The sequence below is a fragment of the Mustelus asterias genome, chromosome 1 (genome assembly GCF_964213995.1).
Source record: "Mustelus asterias chromosome 1, sMusAst1.hap1.1, whole genome shotgun sequence".
Taxonomy (NCBI): domain Eukaryota; kingdom Metazoa; phylum Chordata; class Chondrichthyes; order Carcharhiniformes; family Triakidae; genus Mustelus; species Mustelus asterias.
The window spans coordinates 105,886,503-105,907,332 of record NC_135801.1 but is presented as its reverse complement, the minus strand read 5'-3'; the positions used below and the strand labels follow the sequence as shown (position 1 = coordinate 105,907,332).

Genomic DNA, 20,830 nt, shown 5'->3' with positions numbered 1-20,830 from the left:
TGTCTCTGTCTGTCTCTCTCTCTGTCTGTCTCTCTCTCTGTCTGTCTCTCTCTGTCTGTCTCTCTCTGTCTGTCTCTCTCTGTCTGTCTCTCTCTCTCTCTGTCTGTCTCTCTCTCTCTCTGTCTGTCTCTCTCTCTGTCTGTCTCTCTCTCTGTCTGTCTCTCTCTCTGTCTGTCTCTCTCTCTGTCTGTCTCTCTCTCTGTCTGTCTCTCTCTCTGTCTGTCTCTCTCTCTGTCTGTCTCTCTCTCTGTCTGTCTCTCTCTCTCTGTCTGTCTCTCTCTCTCTGTCTGTCTCTCTCTCTCTGTCTGTCCCTCTCTCTCTGTCTGTCCCTCTCTCTCTGTCTGTCTCTCTCTCTCTCTGTCTGTCTCTCTCTGTCTGTCTCTCTCTGTCTGTCTCTCTCTCTCTCTGTCTGTCTCTCTCTCTCTGTCTGTCTCTCTCTCTGTCTGTCTCTCTCTCTGTCTGTCTCTCTCTCTGTCTGTCTCTCTCTCTGTCTGTCTCTCTCTCTGTCTGTCTCTCTCTCTGTCTGTCTCTCTCTCTGTCTGTCTCTCTCTCTGTCTGTCTCTCTCTCTGTCTGTCTCTGTCTGTCTGTCTCTCTCTCTGTCTGTCTGTCTCTCTCTCTGTCTGTCTGTCTCTCTCTCTCTCTGTCTGTCTCTCTCTCTCTCTGTCTGTCTCTCTCTCTGTCTGTCTCTCTCTCTGTCTCTCTCTCTGTCTCTGTCGCTCTCTCTGTCTGTCTCTCTCTCTGTCTGTCTCTCTCTCTGTCTGTCTCTCTCTCTGTCTGTCTCTCTCTCTGTCTGTCTCTCTCTCTGTCTGTCTCTCTCTCTGTCTGTCTCTCTCTCTGTCTGTCTCTCTCTCTGTCTGTCTCTCTCTCTGTCTGTCTCTCTGTCTGTTTGTCTCTCTCTCTGTCTGTCTGTCTCTCTCTGTCTGTCTGTCTCTCTCTCTCTCTGTCTGTCTCTCTCTCTGTCTGTCTCTCCCTCTGTCTGTCTCTCCCTCTGTCTGTCTCTCCCTCTGTCTGTCTCTCCCTCTGTCTGTCTCTCTCTCTGTCTGTCTGTCTCTCTGTCTCTCTGACTGTCTGTCTGTCTCTCTGTCTGTCTCTCTCTGTCTGTCTCTCTCTCTCTGTCTGTCTCTCTCTCTCTGTCTGTCTCTCTCTCTCTGTCTGTCCCTCTCTCTCTGTCTGTCCCTCTCTCTCTGTCTGTCTCTCTCTCTCTGTCTGTCTCTCTCTCTCTCTGTCTGTCTCTCTCTCTCTGTCTGTCTCTCTCTCTCTGTCTCTCTCTCTCTCTGTCTGTCTCTCTCTCTGTCTGTCTCTCTCTCTGTCTGTCTCTCTCTCTGTCTGTCTCTCTCTCTGTCTGTCTCTCTCTCTGTCTGTCTCTCTCTCTGTCTGTCTCTCTCTCTCTGTCTGTCTCTCTCTCTGTCTGTCTGTCTCTCTCTCTGTCTGTCTGTCTCTCTCTCTGTCTGTCTGTCTCTCTCTCTCTCTGTCTGTCTCTCTCTCTGTCTGTCTCTCCCTCTGTCTGTCTCTCCCTCTGTCTGTCTCTCTCTCTGTCTGTCTGTCTCTCTGTCTCTCTGACTGTCTGTCTGTCTCTCTGTCTGTCTCTCTCTGTCTGTCTCTCTCTCTCCCCCACATACAAACTCACTTCCCACTCTCATACATGCACACACCCATCTCCTCTCACACACTCACCTCTCTCTCTCACACACAAATACATTCTTCCCCGCTCTCTGACGCCCACGTATTCACCCCCTCTCTCGCTCATACACAAACTCACCCCCACGTCCACACATGCACTTGTCACCCTCTCCCACACGCATTGACCCCCTCTCTCTCACACACACTCCCCTCAGTCTCCCACACATCCTCACCCCTCCCTCCCACACACACTCAACTCACCCCCTCCTTATGCACACATACACACTCACCCCCACTCTCCATGTGTGCATTTCCAAGCTGAACACCCGCCCCGCCCCCAAAAGCAAAACCACGTCAGTCGGCATCCAGTGCTCTGATTGGTGTCTTTGATTATTGTAGTAATTTTTGAAATTGGTTGGATGCTGCTTTCAAACCAGCGTTTGCTGGTCACATGGTGGCTGCCAGCTCCATGGGCTCCCAGGGGTCCGTGGATCCCAGTGTAGGAACCTCTCGTCTACACTTAACCGCCTGTGAAGTCTTAGAGGCACAAGACCAGTGATGTTACCTTGACTGTCAGCGTGGATATTAGATCATGTTATGTGTCATTCTGATTTACTAGTTTACTGTTTGGGTAACAAAAACAACTAAGTAGACAAGTCAATGGATTTCTCAGTAGAGAACGTAAACTGTAACTGCAAACAATCGTTTGAATAGAATACAAGTGGCTAGCATGAATATAATTTTACATGGCCAGAAGAAATTGCCATTCTGAGTAAATTTGACAGAAAGTGTTCAACTCCAGACTTTCATGACATATCAATCTACCTACCTCTGCTTCTCAATGTGACCAATCATGACTGTGCCTCAAGCTTAAGCAATCTTGTGTAAGGCATTTGTATTGATTTTTTCAGTTTGGTGAAATAAAATCCCTCCATTTTAGCAAACTAAATCTCTTTACAATGTTGAGTACAACAGGGCAGTTCTTTCCCAATTTGTAAACCTGAGTGGTTGCTTTAATCAATTCGTATAACTGTTACCAAAACATATTTGGGCACTGAGAGAACTGTTTTCTGATTTAAGTATACTTTTTGGAAGTCAACTGCTCACCATAGAATTAAAAATCCGCTTCACATCAGAAGTATCAGTCAGCCTGAAAATACTAGATGTTGTACTTCAGATTGACTTTGAAGCCAGCAAAACTACAACTGAGAAGTCATCCATCAGCATCACAAGAAGACCTCTGCCTGACATTTAAATGGGGTCTTGGTTACAGGCTGCTTGGGAGAATGTAGTGATTCTTAAAGAAGCTGTCCTTATTAACCTGGAAAAGTACATGTTCCAAGATTTGGTTTGACAGGATTTGGATTTTACGTCTCACTGTGCTGCAGTACATCTGTAAGAGATTTTTAGGTATTAGTTAGTCCAGTGACAATTGTCACACCACAGTTATACTCTGTGTTTGAAACCGCATAACAGTCAGCCTTTTTCTACAGTAACATTTCATAAAGTTCTGGAGTACAATTCAGTTGTCTTTAAATGTTCTTCTTGAGAATCTGTGATGGTGGTATTGAGGGCATGATATTTATCCACTGCCACCTTTAATCCTCTGATTTGGTTATCTATTTTGCTTTAAACAAAATGTGGAAGACTTCTGGATTTTGGATTTTGAAGAATTTCTCTCCCTGAGAAAGAACGCTAGCTTCTGCCCTTGATTACTTCATAGACATGGTCAAAGGCCTCTTTTGAGGAGTTAGAATCATAGACTAGAATCCCTACAGTACAGGAGGAGGCCATTTGATCCACCAGAACATCTTACCCACCACCCCCCGCCCCATCCCCATAACGCATTGCATTTACTCTGCTAATCCCTCTAACCTACTCATGTCTGGACACTAAGTGGCAATTTACCATGACCAATCCACCTAACATGTACATCGTTGGACTGTGGGAGGCACTCCGAGGAATCCCATGCAGACACGGGGAAAACGTGCAAACTCCACACAGTCACGCAAGGCTGGAATCGAGCCTTGTGGCACCAATGTGACATCATGGTGCCCTTGTCTTAAGGATGTAGTTCTGTTACCAACTGATGGTCTACTATATCTGTATTATACATTGAGGGCCCATTGATATAGATCGTTCCAGTGGGCAATTTGCTTCCATTTGTCAAGCTTTAAAAATGTTCCTTGGCTGATAGCATGGCGGAATACCTTAGCATCTGCACTTTGACAAAGCTTTGACCTCTTTTAGACCATAATCAGATATAGTATTCTCTTTCAGAGTTGGGCTATTTTAAGACCCACGGTATGTGGAAAATAGTGACTAAAGAACAAAGTTAGATTCTCCTCCATTAGGCCTAGCAATCATTCTTCTAGCAGTTATCTTCCACATATCTTATTTCCCACCCACCTTCTCTCTGGACATTGGTCTGGAGGCCACATGGAAGTTCTTCAATTTATTTGCCGATGGTATACATGCATGTTTTGTTTTCATTTTAATTATAGAAATAATGAAACTTTTAACTGGCAAGTTACATATGTTGTTGTCATTAATTAACCATATTACTGACGACTAGCAATCTGCTTTTTCAACAAAGCAAAAAAAAACTTTACAAATGAATCCCTCCCACTTGGGTGAAATGTAGCCTTGTGCTCACATTGCTCAACCTTATGCTTCTTTACCAACTGGCTGAAAAAAAATGAAGACACCAACATGAGGGCAACACCGTTTTAGGGCATGGGCAGAGGAGGTCACGGGTTTCATATGAAAAATTTCCTAAAGGGGCAAACACCCCTTCGATTTCTCAGTTTAATTTTCCTGGTATGTGGAAGATAACTTCATTGGAAGAGCAAAGACAAAATTGCTTAGGGGTAAGTAACCTACCTCTTTGAAATTTATGGGTGCAGAGATTAGAGATATTGACAAATTAAATTGGATTTTGGAAATGTTCAATAATTTTTAATAAAAATAAAAATTCTAGCTGCTGTAAGCAGTGAGTACTGATTACTGTCTACAAATTTAAAATTTGCTGTGTCTTGTGAACAGAAAATTTGCCGGACCCAGGAAAAGCACAAGATTTTATGAAGAAGTTTAACCAGGTCCTGGGTGATGATGAGAGGCTACGGGCTCAATTGGAGCTGCTGATTAGCCCAGCATGTTCGTGTAAACAAGCAGAAGTCTGTGTGGTAAGGGTACATTATTACTTTATGTGGCTTTTATTAAATATGTTGATAAGGTACAATTTCATTAATGATAAACTGTTTTAAGGGGAGTTACATGGGGGAGGATAGAAGGATATCTTGATGGATTGAGATGAAGGAAAGTGGGAAGAGACCTGTGTGGAACATGGACACTGGCATAGGCACATGACACACCAATCGCTCTGATGAAGGGTCATTTAGACTCAAAACGTTGGTTCTATTCTCGCCCCACAGATGCTGTCAGACCTGCTGAGATTTTCCAGCATTTTCTGTTTCTGCACCAAATAACCTGTTTCAATGCTGTCAATTTTGTAGCATAGTGGGCCACATTTTGTTGTAGCAGGGCATGTGATCTGCCGTAAGTTAGATATGCTCCTACATCCTTCAGCTGAAAAGGGTTCTGGCCACAAAGCTTTTTGAAGTGCAAACTGACAATGGTGCAGGGGAAAACATCATTTGGGATCTGAATGAACAGTGCAACCAACAAGACGTCACCATGACCTGTAATGTTTAAGGATTGGAAAATAAAAAGCTGAAAAACTGAGCCAAAAACAGAAAATGCTGAAACATCTCAGCAGTTCTGGCCGCATCTGTGGAGAGAAAATCAGAGCTGAAGACAAAGAAAATAGAACAAGACTTATACTGTAGCTGGGACGGTTGTGTGTTTGACCAAGATGTCATAGACATTCTTTACTTCATTTCTTTTTATCTTATTAATCCATTTTTATTACTTTACATTCTTATATATTTTTAACTTTAATTTCTTCCATTGTTTCATTTGTAAACCCACTTCTAGTTTGTTCCCCTACCCCTCTCGGGCCATCTGCCACAGGTTGTCCTTTGACACGCTGCACCTTTGTTCTGCCAATTACACATTCTGATTTCTTATTGGATACTATTAGCACCATTCTCAGCCTTTATCACCACCATTTGCATTCCCTTTGTCTTTTTGTCCATGACATCTTGGTCTATTAAACTCGCTCACTCACCCTCCCGCTTCTAGTATAAATCACGTCCTATTTTGTTTGTCCTCAGCTCTGACGAATTATCATCCTGACTTGAAATGTTGGCTCTATTCTCTCCGCACAGATGCTCTCAGACTTGCTGAGATTTTCCAGCATTTTCTGTTTCTGTTTCAGATTCCAGCATCCGCAATATTTTGCTTATAGCTGAACAACTGAAAAGGGCAAATCCAATACCAGATCAAACACAGAAAGGGAAATAAAAGATTTGATTGTGAGAGAAGAAAGTGGCAGAAAGGTGAAATAGAAAGAAATGTAAAATTACAACTTTGACATTTTATAAATCTCTTAAAATAATTCATAAACTGAAGGACCGAGCTTTATAATCGTTAATTTTCAGTGCGATAGAGGGTGATTGGCAGTCATAAACTTACCACATTGTTGAAAGGGTACTTCTGTTTATAATTAGTAGCCTGAAGTATCTATGATGAATTTGGTTCATACCTACCAGTTTAATGCAGTACTGCATTCAGTACATGGCAGTGGTATGAGACAGTGGAATGCCATGTATTGCCATGTATTGAATGCCATTTATAGAAAGCTAGTGATGGAGTGGTGCAGCTCAGACACCAACATTAAGATATTCAGATTTATCCACATATCTGTCGTTTGCCTGAAATTGCTGTACCATATAGATATAAATCATAGAAATCAAAGCAATTAGCCTCACTATTATTTTGATGGCAAAGTTTGGTCACGTGTTCCCTCAACACACTTTTTCAGCAGACACTCAATCTGTCGTCTCGCACCCCAAAATATTAATTTGGTATATTTCTCAAAAGTTTGGATTTATTACTATTCGGATGTAAAGCTTGGTGTATTTCTGTTGAAATTAACAAGAATATAGATTCTCTTCAACCCTGCTCACCATTTTATTTGCAAACATTCACGATTCTGCAAGCATATGGAACGGAAAATTCAAGTGTATATGGTTACTGCATTCACCCTATACATCTTTGACATCTCAACAAAAATCAAATGACACTGGTCGCAAAGAAAATAAACCTTTGCATAAAACAATGGTTAGACATGCTTCAAAGTTCCTTTAAGGAAGTTCTAAATTTTGAAAGGAACTAACCATCACCCTAACTTTGTTCAAAACAATGGATGAAGGTAAAGTATAATTGATGGTATCTGACTCTACAAACACCATCCTCCCATCACCACAAATGTCACCATTCTGTACCATATTTCACCATATTCTCAAGACATGTCCTGAGCAGCTTTGATTTTTTCCAGAATGTCCACCAGTTGAGCAAATTAGTTCTGATTAGTCAAGCTTGTCCAACCATTTCACATGAGGGGCTGTGGTTCAATTATTTTCTCATTCAAGGGCCTGATGAGCAAATTTTGGATAGATAAGATTTGGTTCAGCACTCTTCTGCAGTGTGCGTGATTCTATGACTTTCAAAAATAAAATTGAAATGTGAAGAAAGGAAACAACCATCTGAATAAAACAAATGTCAAAGCAATAAATTGATAATTTTTTAAATGAGCAAGTAATAAAGATGACCATTAGAGCATGAATGTGTTTGTGTCCGTCTCACCCCATATGCTTATTTTCTCAAAACTACCAGGACTACTCCTCTCTGCCCTGGTCCCTCTGTTGCAGCAACCGTCACTCTGCCATCCTGACTCGTAATGAGGGCCTTATCTTAACCTCGCCCCACAGGTGGGGAGTCTCACACCAACCTGACTGTGGGCCTCTCTCTTCCCTGCTCGCACCCAACCCCAAGAGAGTCTCTTCCTCCCCAGCAGACTCGCTGAACGAAGCACATTGCTCGCTGCTCCTACAATTAGATACAGCTTCTGTCCCACATTTGCTGCTGTTAGGCTCACAAATAGGAGAGAGAAATGAGCAGATGACTAGAGGAGCAGCTCTTTTCTCAATCGTTAACTTGTACTTACCTGAATTTTGAACACTTACTCTATGGGCCGGATAGTGGCCCATGGGCTGTAGGTTGGGCAAGCCTGTGATAGATTCTTGTTCTGCCTTTAAAATGATATGAATGATTGAAAGTAATAATCAACAACACTAATTTAAAAAAAAGATTAATTCTACTTGTGAAATACTGTCATCTCAGTTTAAAGCACTTAACAGGTGGCACTTATGGTTATTTGTATGTCCTCACACTTAGCGGTGCAGTGCATTGATAATTGATAATCTGCTGCTTAGAATCAAACCATTTAACTTGCTCTTTTTAGTGATAAGTTATGAATAACTATTAATTACGGCTATTCCTGCACTAGTAATTTTTTGCATTGTATTTTTTTGCAACGTTTTTTTCTTTCTTGTTTTTGTAATATGAGCATTGCTGGCGAGGCTAGCATTTGTTTCCCATCCGAAAATGCCCTTCAGAAGGTGGTGGTGAGCTGTCATCTTGAACCACTGCAGTGTATCTGATGCAGATTCTCCCACACTTACAAGTGGGTTTCCAGGTTTTTAGTCCTGTGACACTGAATGATACAGGACTATAGAACTTTGATCAACTCCATTGATTGTGGGATCACTTTGCCCTGTATCCAACCTTCACTGTTTGGCATACAAGTAGTCCTGTGTTGTAGCTTCCCCAGGTTGGCACCTCATTTTTAGCTATGCCTGGTATGCTCTTCTGCACTTTGCACTGAATCCAGGTTGATTCCTTGACTGGAATGGTAGGGTGACTGGTATGACGGACCATGCAATTACAGTGGTGGAATACTATTCTGGTACTTTGTGCTTTGTTGATACCGATGCCTTTTTTGAACTGCTAAATCTGTTCTGAATCTATCCCATGTGGTGGTACATAGCATGATGGAGAGTGCTCTGTGTAAAAATAGTGCCCTTTCTCTAAAAGGACTGTGCAGGGTCATTTCACAGGACAGATAAATATTAACCACGTTGCTGTGGGTTTGAAGTTATATACAGGCCAGACTTGGTAAGGAAAGCAGATTCCTTCCCTAATTGACATTAGTGCATGGGATAAGTTTATATGACAATCCAGCAGTTTGATTGTCACTGTTATTGAAACTGGCTTTTTTTATAACAGGTTTATGAATTAAAATTTGAATTCCACTGCCTGCTATTCTTTCTGGAGTATTGTCCAGGCCTCTGGATTACTTGCCCACTAATATTACCACTACACCATCACTAAATAATACACTTTTCCTTTTTATTAGAGAGAAATTACACGTAAACTAGCAAATCCCAAACAGCCCACTAATCCCTTCTTGGAAATGGTGAAATTCCTACTGGAGAGGATTGCACCAGTGCACATTGATTCAGAAGCTATAAGGTATGCTGTTCAAAATATTTGTTATTTCTAAAACAGTATTTTGCAAAGTTTGTTAATGCTAGGTATATGGCTGGAAAATTTGTTGTGTGAATTAGAGAGATGCGAACATCAGACTAGTTATAATGGGGAACTTCAAATGACCCGAATTTGGACTGCGACAATGGTAATGTAAAGGGCGGAGAGGGGCAAAAATTCCGAGATTGTGTTCCGGCAAATCTTCGACAGTGTACGTGTTCAGTCCAACAAGAAAGGATGCACTGTTAGCCCTGGTTGTTGGAAATGAGGTGGGCCAAGTAGATCATGTGTCAGTGGGGGAACATTTAGTGATCATTATATTATAAGGTTTAGGATAATGATAGAAAAGGATAGTAGGCAATCCAGAGTAAAAATCTTTAACTGAGGGAGAGTTGACTTCAGTGGGGTAAGAACAGAGTGTGGCCAGTTAGACTGGAATGAAAGGTTGGAGGGGAAAACTAACTGAACAATGACTTGCCTTCAAAACAGAAATGGTTGGAACACAGTGGGGGTATATTCCCTTAAAAGGGAAAGGTAGGGCAAATAAATCCAGAGCTCCCTAGATGAAGAATGAGATAGAAATTAAGTTAAGTAAGAAAAAGTGTGCTTGTGACAGGTGTCTGTTTAAAAAGTACAGTTGAGAACCAAGAGGAATAAAGACGGTTCAGAGGGGGAGGTGAAAAAACACATTCGGGAAGCGAAGCGGGATTATGAGAGAGACGAGCAGCCAAAGTAAAGGGGAATCCCAAAGTCTTTTTTCTGCATATAAATCGTAAAAGGGGGGTAAAAGGAGTAGGGCTGATTAGGGACCTAAAAGGAAATTTATAGATGGAGGCTTGAGACATGGCTGATACTTTGCATCTGTCTGTACCAAGGAAGTAGATGATCCCCAGGCCGTAGCAACAGACAAGGAAACTCTGGAAGGGTTCAAATTCATAAAGAGGAATAGACTGTTGGCACTTGACAAGAACTGCAATCAGATGAGATGCACCCAAGAATATTGAAGGAAGTGAAAATGGAAATTCCAGGGGTGCTGCCCATGTTCTTCCAGTCTTTTTCTGGACCCGGGATAAGTGCCAAAGGACTGGAGAATTGCAGATGTTACGCACTTGTTCAAAAAAGGTTGTAAGGATAGCCCCAGCAATTGCAAACCAGTCAGTTTAATATCAGTGGTGGGTAAGCTTCTAACGAAGATAGAATTAGAAATCATATAGAATTAATAGTCTTGTGATACAATGTGGGTTTATTAGGAAGCGCATACGTGTGCCACAGACACACGTTTGTCCGTCTCCCACACGTGCACTCACTCCTCTCTGGTGCACGCATCCCTCTAATTTTTTTGGAAGAAACTGTTTAACTGCTGAGAGTGAAAGATATTATTTAATTAACATTAACACGTGAATCAACTTACTTTCTCTTCCATTCAAGTGTAACATTAATTGAAGGTTCATTATCTTACTGGTTCTGTAATTGTTTTTTTAAGGTTGAACTCACTTTATGTACAATGTTTCAGTTCTATTTATACTGCAACTTAGTATCAGAAGTAAATCATTTCACTTTGTACTGACTTTATACTGTAAATCCGAATCCAGAATCTGGGTGTGAGCTAGCAGTAAAATGAAGCAGAGTGAAAATTTCTGAAGCAACTGAATTCCCAAGTTTCTGATACTCTCGTCAGCTATATAATGGAGAGTTTCCTTCGCCATGGTGGACAGATCTAATTAGGGGATTTATTGCTGCATCACCTGTGGTGACAAACAGAAGCACCTACTCTGAGGATAACCATCCCTACAACAAGGCATATACTCAGGGGCTTGTATTCCTGCCAAGTCTAACTGCAGGAAAATTGGAAACAGTCTTATCAGTTTTTTGCTGACAGGTACGAAAATTGGAGTTTGGAGCAGTGATTTTCATTTTCCAGGATTCCTGAAATATCAGATTTATTGTCACATTTATTGCCCATCTTTTAAAAATTATTTTTATTGAAGATTTTTCATTTTTAACAACGCAACAAATTCTCAAGGATTGGTACAGCACAGCAAAACAACTTTTAAACAAATACATGTAGGAAGAGACAGGAAAAAACTGCTCTCACAATTGGATCAGATTATTCATTGAATATCAGGATGACAAGATAAAGCCATGACCACATGGCACAGTGGAGCATATCTTCGCCCACAGACAGAGCTATGCAACACACAGAATCACCCATGGGGTCAGACACAACCTAACAAGACCCAAATCAGCATCCTAAGACCCCTAACTGAGGATGCTGCTCAAACCCCACCATCAACACGATACCACCATTTCGCCTCATCAAAGAAACCCTAACATCAGGATAATATACCCACTGTATGTTTCTGTACATTCCAAGACCCAAATTACCATGTAATCGTAGTCACTATTTGCGCAGCCAAGAAAATATGGGAGCCAACCCAAGAAAGCAGGATAATTTAGGATTTATGACCATGCCAAGGTGTGCACCAATATATATTTCTCCCATGACAAAACCCAGTCTGTCTGTACCTTAACAGGAGACCATCAGGGATTCTTTAACCCCAGGGGTTTTTCTTATCTACTATGAGGATTACAAGCCATTACCACTATCCTGCTGTGGCGCCACTCATCTTATCCATAAACAAAGCATAGGGTACCAAAAAATATACTTCACAGTAAATGCAAGGATTACAGCACAACAAAATAAAAAGACTAAATATTGCATAACCATAATGTCATGCAACCAACCTAGCATGCTCCCCAGTAGAACAAAGGAGACCCATCATTGGTCCACAGTCAAGGAAATATCTCCACACTGCACAGTGGGCAGGCCATATTACCCATCCCACTCCCCCAGTACCACACTTCAAGACCAAAATTAAATTCAGATGGTATCATACTCTAAACTAAGGTCTCCTTTAGTCCACTGCCAGAGCATACTGATGGATAACTTCCATCATAAATAAACACCCCTGATTTTTAAAGGATAACAGCCAATATATGCCCAAGTGCTCATATAATGTGCACCCTTGTCGGGATAAAAGACAACATTGTAAAATCAGGAGTACAATCACAAGGGATAAAAGTCCAGGATTAATGATGAAATGCAGGATGATACAACCATCCATGGAGCTTGAAAAGGCCAAAGCCATGAGATGATTGTTGAGCAATATCAAGAATCCATCTAGAAATTCCATCGAACTTGAAACACCCAACCTTCAAATTGAGATTGTGAAAGCATGGCAGCCAGTTCTCAAATTCAGTTTACTGCATGGGGAATTCATCCCCAGTTCCTTTTGGGGGGGGCTGGTGCACAGACATTCCTTCTCTTTGATTTAACCAGGATGTTTGACATAGCATGCAGTATGATTTCCAAGGACTGAAGGTGAGTCCCCACTGAGGAAACTGCACGCTTGACTGACAGGATTCTTTTCTCTTCAAACATTTTCTCTTGGACATTTTGAAGTTCATTGTTGTGGGCACCAATGATCTGTGCCAGGGAGCTGAGACTGTCGTCCAAAACTTTAGTCAAAGGGCAACCATCATTTCAATATATACGGCGCTGCCAAAGCACGAGCCCGTTCACCAGCAAACTTGCCACTGCGAACAAGGCCCCACCCCAGCCACCTCCTACCACCCTGATCAAACAAGGATTTTCTTGACTTTACTAGGCTCCCCAGTATCAAAACTTTAACCAGGATCTTCCATGACCATAGTATGGAGTATACTTTCCAAAATTAAATAGTTATGGGTTGTGAATCAGGATGAAAAAAGGATTGAGAGATGAGTAGCGCCAGATCTTGAGAAAATGCAGCCGTTCCCATGCTAATATCACATGACCCAGTCTGTCTATCTTTGAATAGGTAATATGATAAAATGAGATTCTGGATCATCTAATTCAGCACCCTGCAAAGCAGTCTCTGGTAGTTAAAACAATTTGCATTTACATTTCACCATTAACACAAAAAAAACCACATGAGTTCACAGGTAGGAGGAAAACGTGGAAACTGCTCCCTCAGTTGTACAGTTCATAGAAATATCTGCATTCCTACAATTCACTTGTTTTAATTCAAATAGCCTTAACTGTTAAGCTACAGATGTTTTGTGTATTTTGCAGCTCTTTAGTGAAACTGATGAACAAATCCATAGAAGGGACTGCAGATGATGAAGAAGAAGGTGTGACACCCGATTCTGCAATCAGGGCAGGCTTGGAGTTGCTTAAGGTATTCATCTGTGAAAAGTTTAGATACTAAAACTCTAAACTTCAAACCAGTTTAAACACTGGGTTTCAGCATTTTCATTTGTGTAGGACCTCCAAGAATGGTGAAGACCTTGTCACTGTAATATTTGTAATTTGGCAGTCTGGCCTAATTTCTCTTTATTCTCCAATTCACTTTTTGTTTTGTGAAACTTTCAATAATTTGCTGCTATAATGATTCAACTTCTAGGTCTTGTTTTAAGATTATTTTGGCAGGATGGTTTATTAAAAAAGAAATTGGGGAGCTGTGTTTAAAAACAAAAGTTAATTGAATCTTCTCCCTGTCACTGTCCTGCAGGTTTTATCATTCACGCATCCAACCTCCTTCCACTCGTCAGAGACATATGAATCACTGTTGCAATGTCTAAAGATGGAAGATGATAAAGTAGCCGAAGCTGCCATTCAGATCTTCAGAAACACTGGACACAAAATAGAAACAGACCTCCTACAGATTCGTTCGTAAGTTTCTTATTTGGAAGAAAGGATTTTTTGCAAGGGAAAATTTGTGAAATTGTGTGTTCCAAGTAGTCAGTTATAGATAATGCAATTGTAGAAAGATTTATTTACGTGCAAGAGCAGATGGCTGGTAATGTTGCTCTTCATAACTCATTGGGTATACCATCTGTCTTTCAACACTTGATTTTGTAGTTCAGATTGGACTGCTCTACTTTTTTGTTTTGTATCTGTGCCATGTTGTTCTCCCTTTTTTTTGTTTTGTCTGGTTTCTATTTGTTGTTCTTGTTTATTTTCTTTAATATGTTGGCCATATAGTCCACAACTGGGGCAGTGATACAGGTATAATGGGAAGGATCAGGGGGTGACATTGGCAGCAGAAAAGGTCCATGTGAAACAGGTGGTTCTTTAGCCACCTTGTCCCAGGTCTGCTCCTCCAATCATACAACTCATTTTGTGCCATCCATTTTGTACGATATCCCCATCATGCACACGAACTCTATATACTAGTTTTACATTATATGTACCATTGTGTGATATTACTCTCTCATCTTTTATGGTATCATTTTTGCAACTTCTGTTCATTTCTTGAAGTGCATCTTACTATCTGGTTGCTTCTGTTCTCAGTCACTGCTGGACCTTTTGGTGCTCTTTTCCAGTTTACTAGCTATATTTAAAATCCCCACAGTACTTCTACAATTTATCTGCCAGCTGGGTGAGACTTATTTTATTCTTTCTTGGGGTGTGGCTGTCGCTGGCTAGGCCAGCATTTATTGTCCACCCCCAAATTGCCATTGAGAAGGTGATGGTGAGCTGCCTTCTTGAATTGCTGCAGTCCATTTGGTGTCGTTGGAACAGAAACCTCTGCCGGTTCAGTAATGAGGGAGAAAATTAGGTATTTGAAAATACATGCATGTTTTTCTTAAGGATCCACTAACATTAAATTATGACTAAGGATTCAGAAATGTAATCCATCGAATCACACAAAAGTTCTTTGTACTCAGATTGGGTCAAGCATTAGCAAACACAATCACTGGCAGCCTTTGCCCTTCCATAGCTGTGACATGTTCTCTGCACACATGGCTACATGCATATATGTGAAGCTGAACAGCGATATCCAACCTGTCCCATGCAATTTAGATGTGTATCACAATGTATACACTCATCACTTCACCCAAAAGTCATGCGATATCCTGGCAAAGGCGGAATACTCTAGGAGCAGGAAGAAGTTAGTAACACGTTGGGCTAGTTGCAATATTCAGTGAGATCATGACTGATCAATGACTTAATGCCATATATCTGCCTTTATTTCATTTTTCCACCTTTGCCCTATAACCTTAATACCTTGCATGTAGCAAAAAACTGTAAACCTCTTTTTTAAAAGCAACAATTAGCCTTGCGTTAGTTACCATTTGGACCAGAGAGTTACAAACATGTTCCACCCTTTGTATGTAGAATTGTTTTGTAATTTCTTGCCTGAAAGGTCTAATTTTTATACCATGTCTCCAAGTCACGCCAGCCAACAGAAGTAGTTTCTCTCTACCCTTTTTGTTCCCTTTAAAACTTGGAAAACTTTTGATTCAATGACTTCTGAACCTTTTAATATCCCAAGAGAATATAACTGTAGATGGTGAAAGCTCTTTGATTTTAACTCTGGGAACCCAGGGATCATGCTTCTAAATCTATGCAACATGTCTTCCAAGCAATATTCTTCCTCTGATGTGATGCTAGGCTACCATTAATTGCCTATCACTAATTGTCCTTAAGAAAATGGTGGTGAGCCGCTGCCTTGAGCTACAGCAGTCTATGTGGTGTAGGTGCTCTCGCAGTGATGTTGGGAAGGGAATTTCAGGGTTTTAATCCAGCGATAATGAAAGAAGTGTGATACCATTCCCAAGTCAGGATAGTATGTGGCTTGGAGGGGAGCTTGCAGGTATTCCAATGCATCTGCTGCCCTTGTCCTTCCAGGTGGTGGAGGTCCTGGGTTTGGAAGGTACTGTTGAAGGAGCCTTGGTGAGTTGCTGCAGTGCATCTTGTAGATGGTACACACTGCTGCTACTTTGCATTGGTGTTGGAGGGAATGAATGTTTAAGGTAGTAATTAGGTGCCAATCAAGTGGGCTGTTTTGTCCTGGATGGTGTCGTTTCTTCAGTGTTGTTGGAGGTGCACTCATCGGGGAGTATTCCATCTCAATCCTGATTTTTGCCTTTATAGATAGTGGACAGACTTTGGGAAATCAGGAAGTGAGTTACATGTCACAGAATTCCCAGTCTCTGACCTCTTGTATTCATATGGCTGGTCCAGTTCAGTTTCTGATCAATGAATGCCCTGAATGCTGATAAAGAGCACTCAGCGATGGCACTGCCATTGAACGTCAAGGAGATTGAATCCAAATGGTTGGATTCTCTCTTGTTGCCAAGGTCATTGCTTGACACTTTGTAACTTGACACTTATCAGCCGAAACCTGAATGTTGCCTCTGTCTTGCTGCATTTGGGTGCAGGCTGCTTCAGTATCTGAGGAGCCGCGAATGGTGCTGAACATTGTACAATCATCAGCGAACATCCCCACATCTGACATAATAAAGAAAAAGTCATTGCTGAAGCAACTGACGATGGTTGTGCCTCAGACACTACCCTGAGGTACTCATGCAGTGATGTCTTGCGACTCAGATGAATGACCTCCTACAACCACAACCATCTTCCTTTGTACCAGGCATGACTCCAACCAATGGAGATTCCCATTGACTCCAGTTTTGCAAGGGCACCTTGTCACACTCGGCCAAATGCTGCCTTGATGTTAAAGGCAGTCACTGTAACCCCATCTCTGGAGTTCCACTCTTTTGTCCATGCTTGGACCATGACTGTAATGAGGTCAGCAGCTGAGTGAAACTGGCAGAATCCACACTGAGCATCAGTGAACAGGTTATTGCTAAATAGTGGAGCCTGATGGCACTGTTGACAACTCTTTCCATCACTTGCTGATAATTGAGAGTAGACTGGGGCAGTAATTGACCGGGTTGGATTTGTCCATTTTGTGGACAGGATATATTTGAGAAATCTTTCACACTGTCAGGTGACAGTGTTGTAACTGTACTGGAATACTTTGGCACCGAGCATGGCAAGTTTTCGAGCAGAAGCACTTCAGTACTATTGCCAGATATTGTCAGGGCCCATAGCTTTTGCAGTATCTAGTGTCCAGTGAATTGGCTAAAGACTGGCACCTGTGTTGCTGGGAACCCCGGGAGGAGGCCAAAATGAATCACCCACTCTGTTTGTCTGAAGCTGGTTGTGGATGCTTCAACCTTATCTTTTATACTGCAGTGCTGGTCTCTCCCATCATTGAGGATGGAGTTATTTGTCGAGCCTCTTCCACCCATTAGTTATTTAATTGTCTACGACCATTCATGGCTGGATGTAGCAGGCCTGTAGGTCTTAGATTTGATCTGTTTCTTGCAGTATTGCTTAGCTGTATCTATAACATGCTACTGATACATACAAGTAGTCCTGTGTTGTAGCTTCACCAATTGGTAATTCATTTTTAGGTATGCCTGGTGCTGCTCCTGGCATCCCTTGTGTGCTCTTCATTGAACCAGGGTTGATCCCTTGGCTTGGTGGTAACATTAGAATGGGTGAATAACCAGGCCATAAAGGTACAGATTATGGTTGAATATAATTCTGGTGCTGTTGGCCCACAATGCCTCATGGATGCCCAATTTTAAATTGCTAGATCTACTCCATTTTACATGGCAGTGGTGTCACACAGCATGATGGGGGGTATCTTCAATGTGAAGACAAGATTTTGTCTCCACAAGAACAGTGCGGTTGTCACTCCGACCAGTCCTATCATGGACAGATGCATCAGCAACAAGGTAGATTGGTGAGGACAAAGTCAATTAGGTTTTTTCTTCTTGTTGGCTGCTTCACCACCTGCCACACACCCAATCTAACAGCTTTAGGACTCTGCCAACTCAGTAAATAGTCGTGCGAACAATCCATTTTTAGTGATGGACATTGAAGTTCCCCACCTAGAGTACATTCTGTGCCCTTGCCACCCTCTATGCTTCTTCCAAATGATGCTTAACGTGGATGAATACTGTTTCATTACTTGGTATCTCTGAAACATGACTCTGACCTTATATTCTATTCCTCTAGCTAAATAGGCCAGCATTCCATTAGCCTCTCTGGCTATTTTCTGAATTTGTTCAGGACATTTTAATGATGATTGTGCTAGGACCCACCCCCACCAATCTCCCTTTAGACTAATGCTGTTTCTCACTAACCTATAAAGTAGATGATATCATATTTGCCATCATTTTGTACATTTGCTTAATCTATGAAATACCTTTCCAATTTTATGCTTCCATCCACAGTGTTCAGAACACCTACCTTTCTGTCATTAAGTTTGGATGTGTGACTTTCTGTTCCATCATGAGAGTCATTAATAAATATGATGAATAGTTGAGGCCCAACAGACACAGTCACATCCTGCAATTAGAGTACCTTTGCATTATCCCTACTCTGTCTCCTTCCACTCAGGCACTTTGCTAACCAGGCCGTTATTTGTCCTCAATTCCATGTTCAAAATACCTGACAGAAACCCAGGCCACATAGGAGGGCAAACGTCTCGAAATTACTGGCTGACTCAGGCAATCAGAGCAACTCCGAGACCCACCCTGTTGCTGGTTAATATTATACAGTTACCTAATTTATGTGGGAGCACCAGTCCAGAACAGGTACAGCTCTCGCTTAAAATAATTCAGTGAGTTGTTGTCCACCAAGACAGTCTGTTCCACTGATCCACTGTTCTCTGGGAAAAGAACTACATCATAACATTGATCATAGTTCTATCCCTACAGAAATGAGTTCATGATACTGCTCCTCCTTACCTTAGTTCAACTACATGACCTTGTCTTCATTGACTTATTAACTTGAAGTAGATAAACTCAGCATTTTTGCTTCTCTAAAATAAGTATTCCACAATTTTCCAGAATCAAGACAAACTAAAAATGCCTTTGAGATCATAGAATCCCCAGTGCAGAATGAGGCCATTGGGCCCATCGAATCTGCACTGACAACAATCCCACCCAGACCCTATCCCCGTAACCCCACGTATTTACCCTTCTAATCTCTCCTTACACTATGGGGCAATTTAGCATGGCCAATCAACCTAACCCTGTGGGGCTGTGGGAGGAAACCGGAGCATCCGGAGGAAACCCACGCAGACATGGGACAAATGTGCAAACTCCACACAGACAGTGACCCAAGTCGGGAATTGAACTTGGATCCCTGGCGCTATGAGGCAACAGTGCTAGCCACTGTGCCACCGTGCCGCGCACTAGAAAACTAGATATTAACTGGATATTAACCTTCTGGCCATCTTCTGAAACATTCCAAGTCTCAATATCACCTATCATGTGAGGAGATCAAAACTGGGTACAGTATTCTACCGGAAGCTTAACCAAGATCTTGTACATTAACAAAATATGTTGTCCTATACTGTAGGGCAAAATAATACACTTTGTCCTACATAATTCTAGCACTCTCTTCGATCTGACCATTTCTTTGTGGCATTGCTCATGAATTTGTAAAAATTGATGTATCTGGACGTCCAGATCTCTCTCTCTCTCTCTATGGGCTACAGGACATTTCTCTGAAGGGTGCTTGTATGTTCATAAGAGTGCACTTCTGCAACTCAATCTCACAGTACATCTAGACCCGCTTGCAGTAATTGAGCATCCTCTACAGTCCTGATTCTCCCATATATATTGGTATCATGTGCAAAATTGAATATATTCCCAGCACCTCAATCTAGATTATTAATATCGTAAGCACCAATAGTGAGAGAGGACAGAAACTCAACCTTCTAATCTTCTAACGAACTGTTGAAATATTCCTAACGATCAGAATTGTTATCTGAGGTTAAAGGGACAGTTGAAGTGATCACATTAGCTATGTATTCCTAATTGAAAGTTGACAGTTTGTTTAGATTGATAAAGTCAACATGTTTAGAGTAGCCTTGAAAAACAGTCAATCGGATATATTGGACTAGCCCCCAGGAGTTAAGCTACAAGGAGAAGGCTGGGTTCCCCAGAATTTAAAAAGTTAAGAGGTGATTTGATTAAAATTTTCAAAAAAATAAATTATGGCAGATGGGGTAGATGTGAAGAACTGTTTCGACGATCATAGAATCATAGAATCTACAGCACGGAAACAGGCCCTTCGGCCCAACTGGTAATTTGGGAGTCTAGAAAGAGAGGGCATAATCTTAAAGAGCCGGGCCTTTCAGGAGAGAAATTAGGAAACACTCTTAACGCAAAGAATGGTTGAAGTTTGGAACTCTTGTCTACAAATGGCAAGTGATGCAATCAATTGTTAATTTTAAAACTGAGATTAATAAATTTTTGTTGGCCAAAGGTATTAAGGAAGTAAGGCAAAGTCGGATATATGGTGTTAGAACGCCTTGGTCTTATTGAATGCTGAACCAAATTCAAAGGGCTAAGTAGCTCACTTCTGTTCCTAAGTTGCTATGTTCCAGTAAGTAAAGCTACCTCCCTTCCATCTAGAATGCTTAAGTACTTTTGCTTCTATGTTGCCATGATGCCCTCAGGCTGTCGTCATAATCATTCTTCCTCCTTTTGATATCTGATCTTCATTTCTCAGTATAACTAAGCTTGTTTCGCTTATATACATGTGAAGTTATGTGTTTTGTTAAGAATGAGTAGAGTCAATATAAACTAAATTGTCCAATTTTAAAGGGGGGGGGTAAGAAGAGAGTAGCGGAATGGTATGCACAATTTTTTGTTGAGCACTGTACAAGTTGAGTCAGCTTAGGGAGGATATCAGGCCTTTTTGATGGTTCAGATGGGATTTACTGGAACATTATCATGGATGTGGGTCTTCGGTTATATAAAGAGACTTGAAGGGGCTGTTCTCGTGAGAGCAGAGAAGTTGAAGATTTAAGTGAGGTGTTCAAAATGTTTTGCTGGGGG

At 41.5% G+C, this 20,830-nt stretch overlaps 1 protein-coding gene across 6 annotated transcripts in view; it reads left to right on the top strand.

The window, feature by feature from the left end:
* pds5a (PDS5 cohesin associated factor A) overlaps positions 1 to 20,830 on the top strand; it is a 226,653-nt gene that overhangs the window by 155,647 nt on the left and 50,176 nt on the right. For all 6 annotated transcript variants that reach the window (XM_078216356.1, XM_078216398.1, XM_078216375.1 and 3 more), the window contains exons 16-19: positions 4,667 to 4,806; positions 9,003 to 9,118; positions 13,248 to 13,353; positions 13,687 to 13,847. In XM_078216356.1, coding sequence (XP_078072482.1) covers positions 4,667 to 4,806; positions 9,003 to 9,118; positions 13,248 to 13,353; positions 13,687 to 13,847 — 523 coding nt within the window. The remainder of the gene's footprint in view (positions 1 to 4,666; positions 4,807 to 9,002; positions 9,119 to 13,247; positions 13,354 to 13,686; positions 13,848 to 20,830) is intronic.